Genomic DNA, 4,365 nt, shown 5'->3' on the forward strand with positions numbered 1-4,365 from the left:
AAATCAAGCGAATTTTTTCAACACAGCTTCGAACTTTTTTCTATGAAACTTTTTGAATTCGTTTTCCACGATGCAGGCAATTCATTTTATTTGAAAAAAATAACACGAATATCGAAATAAGCAAAGTCATTGTATTTTTAAAGCAGTTCATACATTTTAAACATCACATTCGATTCGTGCTGCTCTACAATATCCCCTCCACGTTTCCCTCTCCATGATGTCCACTCCGCGATTTCTGCTCCACACTTCCCACTCTACGATGTCTCCACTACAATATCCCTTCCATGCTTTCCTCTCCACGATGTCCACTCCACGATGTCTGCTCAAGATATCCGCTCTATAATATTCCCTCAACGAAACCCTCTACACGATGTCCACTCCACGATATGCCCTCCACTCCCGATTTCCGAAGCCCGATTCCTGGCGCCCAGAGATGCGTGTTGCGTTCCCAAGGCTGTTCCACGCGCCAAGCAGCGTCATAACTGCACGATAAGCAGCGCCATAACTGCGCGATAAGCAGCGTCATAACTGCACGATAAGCAGCGCCATAACTGCGCTATAAGCAGCGTCAAAACTGCGCGATAATCAGCGTCACAACTGCGCGATAAGCAGCGTCATAACTGCACGATAAGCAGCGTCATAACTGCGCGATAAGCAGCGTCATAACTGCACGATAATCANCTATCGGACCTACCATCGGACCTACCGTCGGACCTACCATCAGACATACTGTCGGACCTACCGTCGGACCTACCGTCGGACCTACCGACGGACCTAACATAGGACCTACCGTTGGACCTACCGTCAGACCTACCGTCGGACCTACCGTTGTACCTACAGTCGGACCTACCGTCGGACCTACCGCCGGACCTACCGTTGCACCCGCCTACCGTCGGACCTACCGTCGGACCTACCGTCGGACCAGCCGTCGGACCTACCGTCGGACCTACCGTCGGACTTACCGTCGGATCTACCGTCGGACCTACCGTCGGACCTACCATCGGGCCTACCGTCGGACCTACCGTCGGACCTACCGTTGGACCTACCGTCAGACCTACCTTCGTGCCTATAGTCGTGGTCTGCGGCCCAATTTATGTCGTATTTCGCCGCTCCTCATCGGACAGCATCGCTCATCGCCGAGCTTCTTGCCGCGCTCGTGAACCTCTCGGCGATTACTGTGATTAATTCCTGATCGTTGCTCGGAATACCATGGGTAAAACATGACGAAATATGAGTTCAGGTAGAAATATAATTATATAAATCAGTACATTTGTTCTGGTAAGAATGGCGTAATTACATGTACGATGAATCAAGAATTTGAGTGGGAAAATCTCGTGGAAATATCAGCTTCGACATATAATCTGCAATTTTAAAATGTATGATTGTCATTGTCAAACGATTGGCTACCTCTGCGCCATGAGAGGATGAATAAAGTTATTAAAATGGTCTCGTCCTTAACTTAATAATGGTGTCAATGATGTTGTGCTAATACAACTAAATTATAATTAGCGTTCCAGGTTTCACTTAATTGGAATTGAATAAACTATTAACTCGAAGAGGTGACAATACGTGCGCGTATTGTCATGTTAAAATACGCCGTTACGTCAATCACTTATACTAGCTGTATTTCATTTTGAAGATTGTACCCACATTAACGTGTAACCCATATTGATTGTACCCACGAACACAAAATGTGGATACATTGTCAACGTTGCCGGAGCTCAAATATAGTTATTAATCAACAATATTTTCATTGTGTCAGGCATGGGACTTGATTATACAGAATATAGACGCTATGGTTGATTAATTATTTATGTCGCTTATTGTAATTTCCTCATCAAAACATTTATTGTCTACGTTTTATTGCCTCACATTCATGGTATCATCGGTGCGTCATTGTACAGGTGTCGTCACCAGCAATGCATGATACGCGCTCCGTGTATTATTGATTTCAGTTCGCAGAGGAGATTAATTGAATCGATGATATAATTGTGATGATGTTAGACTAATTATGTTTATTTTTGCGAAATATTTTTATTTGTGGACGCGGTGAAGTGATATTATATGACGTCATTGTTTGACTATGATATAATTGTATGACAGTAGATTTGGACGATGTACTGAACGTACAACCTGAGGAGGGGAAATGTTATATTATGCTCTGATTCAATTAATTAACCATGCAATTTTATTAGTTACTAAAATGTCCACTATTGGTATTATAACTCCATGCACGTGGTCCTGCATCCCGTTGAACAATATTACATTGAATACTATTTGAATGAACATTATTATCCATGCAAAGTTACTCACAATTCAATCATATGACAAACAAATAAGTACATACAACTAAGATGATGAAGGTCATTATTTTCCAAAGAACGTGCATACAAGCAGGCATTATTCTAATTAAAAAAAATCAAATTCTGATTTTGCCTGCCATTTTTTTACTGAAGAAAGCATGCGGCGTGTCAATTTAGGGCATTTAATGTTACTCCATCATTTAGGGTATTTAAAGTTATCCCATTATTTTCATTGAGATTGTTCGATGTGTATATAGAAAGATTACGTCTTAAAAAATGACGTCATTGGCCCAATATTAATCGGACTTCGTGTAATAGCGTTAATTGCACGCAATTTTGTTTCGATTGCTGCGAGATTTGAAATTATTAATTTTATTAACAATATTTTGCATGGTACTTCACACTCTAATCATTAATTATAATTGCAGAGGAGTGCTTTAACAAGCCCCCAACAGCAGCCGTGGGTGATAAGTACCTCTGTTCTGATCGTTATTATATATGTAAACATTTATTGTCAATTTTATGATCAATGAATCATAATTACATATGGCGGAACATTGTTGCGTAAATACTATTATCATTTACACATTGCTAGCAATATAGCATCAGTATTTGCTTACTTCTAAAAAAATAATAGGTTAAATTTTAGTGCCAGCCAAGAATACTGTGAACCAAATGATAATCATTGTACTTCAGTTAATAATGATTATTCTCCAGCATAAATATATTTAATATATTACTAAACTCCATCAATATTTAGGTTGAGACCACTTCTCATGCTTGTGCATAAGATGGCTACTGAAGTGGATGCTGAAGCCTGCGGGAGCAACAACAGGTTATGCCAACTCGAATATTTTAGCTTTACTTTTTAATTGGTCCGTCGGGTGATTTTTAGAATTTTTTGGCCTCGCTTGCCAGCGCTGGTTAAAGAAATAACTGCTACTGCGTCCGTGCAGTTGCCAGAAGCAGGATAACCTAACTGCTACTGCGCCCTGCAGTTGCCAGAAGCAGGATAACCTAACTGCTACAGCCCCTGCAGTTGCCAGAAGCTGGATAATCATCGCAGTCAGAAACTTTTTATTGAAAGTCCTATTTACTGCGTGTAATAAAACAATGAGAATTGAATCCACCCAAAACAACATTTGTCATGGATTACGATTATTATTTTGAGGTGAAATATTATTAGTGCTTCGAGTCACGAGTAATTCAGGATCTGATTGATTGTCCGTGCGATGAATCTGCGTCACTGGGGAGCGTATCTCTGTTGAGCCCCGAGGAGTGGGCGAAGTGGCCTGCTCTCTACTTCCCACTCCACCATTCCCTCACTTATCACTCCGCCACTCACCACTGCACCACTCACCATTCCACCACTCATCACTCCACCACTCCCCACTCCGCCACTCTCCCTCCTCTACTCCCCACTCCATAACTCCCCCCTCAGCCTCCACTCCTCAACAGTCCCCAGTCCTCGTTCCCTCCACCTTCCACCAGCCCCACTCCTCCCCACTCGCTGCCCTCCCCTCCCCCACTCGCCATTTTGTCCCCTCAGGAGGCGGCCACTCACAGGACTCCTAACTTACGACGAGCGTCGCCGGACCAGCGCCTAAAACTCCCCCCTTGGTCCCCCTTTCAATAAAACCCTTCATAAAAACATTTTACTTACATTACAATTAATTTACAATTTGTCTTCCGATCCAAAATAAATTTACTTTGTTATGTCTGAGTTTGTTCAAGTTTACGAATTAAAACGCAATGTATTAAAGCGAGTTCGAGCGACTTGTGTTGACTTTAAGAGCGGGGTTCAAGAGCGGGGTTTAAGAGCGGGGTTTTAGGAGCGGGTGCGCGGGCCGTATACATAATTAATGTTGCGTTCACATGAAGTATTTGGTGAATGGCTTAAAATAACAGGGAACACAGCGAGCCTTATTTATGGCTTCTGGGGGAGCAGGCGGGCTGCTGCTCGGCAAGCCAATGGCTATTTGAGCAGCTTTGTCTTACTGACTTAAAGAGGAGCATTTGTGACTTAAGAGGAGCATTTGTGACTTAAAGAGGAGCATTTGAG

General features: G+C 42.6%; 1 protein-coding gene across 1 annotated transcript; it reads left to right on the forward strand.

Moving 5' to 3' along the window:
• The first annotated feature begins 259 nt into the window (after window positions 1-259).
• Window positions 260-3,939, forward strand: LOC108679748 (non-classical arabinogalactan protein 31-like). The gene is made up of 3 exons (XM_018168464.1): window positions 260-317; window positions 809-1,077; window positions 3,745-3,939. The coding sequence occupies exons 1-3, from the start codon at window positions 260-262 to the stop codon at window positions 3,937-3,939; spliced, it is 522 nt and encodes a 173-aa protein (XP_018023953.1).
• The last annotated feature ends 426 nt before the right edge of the window (window positions 3,940-4,365 follow it).

The sequence above is a fragment of the Hyalella azteca genome, unplaced genomic scaffold, assembly GCF_000764305.2.
Source record: "Hyalella azteca isolate HAZT.00-mixed unplaced genomic scaffold, Hazt_2.0.2 contig1188, whole genome shotgun sequence".
Taxonomy (NCBI): domain Eukaryota; kingdom Metazoa; phylum Arthropoda; class Malacostraca; order Amphipoda; family Hyalellidae; genus Hyalella; species Hyalella azteca.

What these genes read in the sequence shown, in the direction of transcription:
- LOC108679748 (XM_018168464.1), top strand. Translation starts at nt 260, where the DNA reads ATGTCTCCACTACAATATCCCTTCCATGCTTTCCTCTCCACGATGTCC. An exon ending in CACGATGTCCACTCCACGAT is followed by an intron (nt 318 to 808) that starts GTCTGCTCAAGA and finishes ACCTACCGTCAG; the next exon opens with ACCTACCGTCGGACCTACCG. An exon ending in CCTTCGTGCCTATAGTCGTG is followed by an intron (nt 1,078 to 3,744) that starts GTCTGCGGCCCA and finishes CTCCCCCCTCAG; the next exon opens with CCTCCACTCCTCAACAGTCC.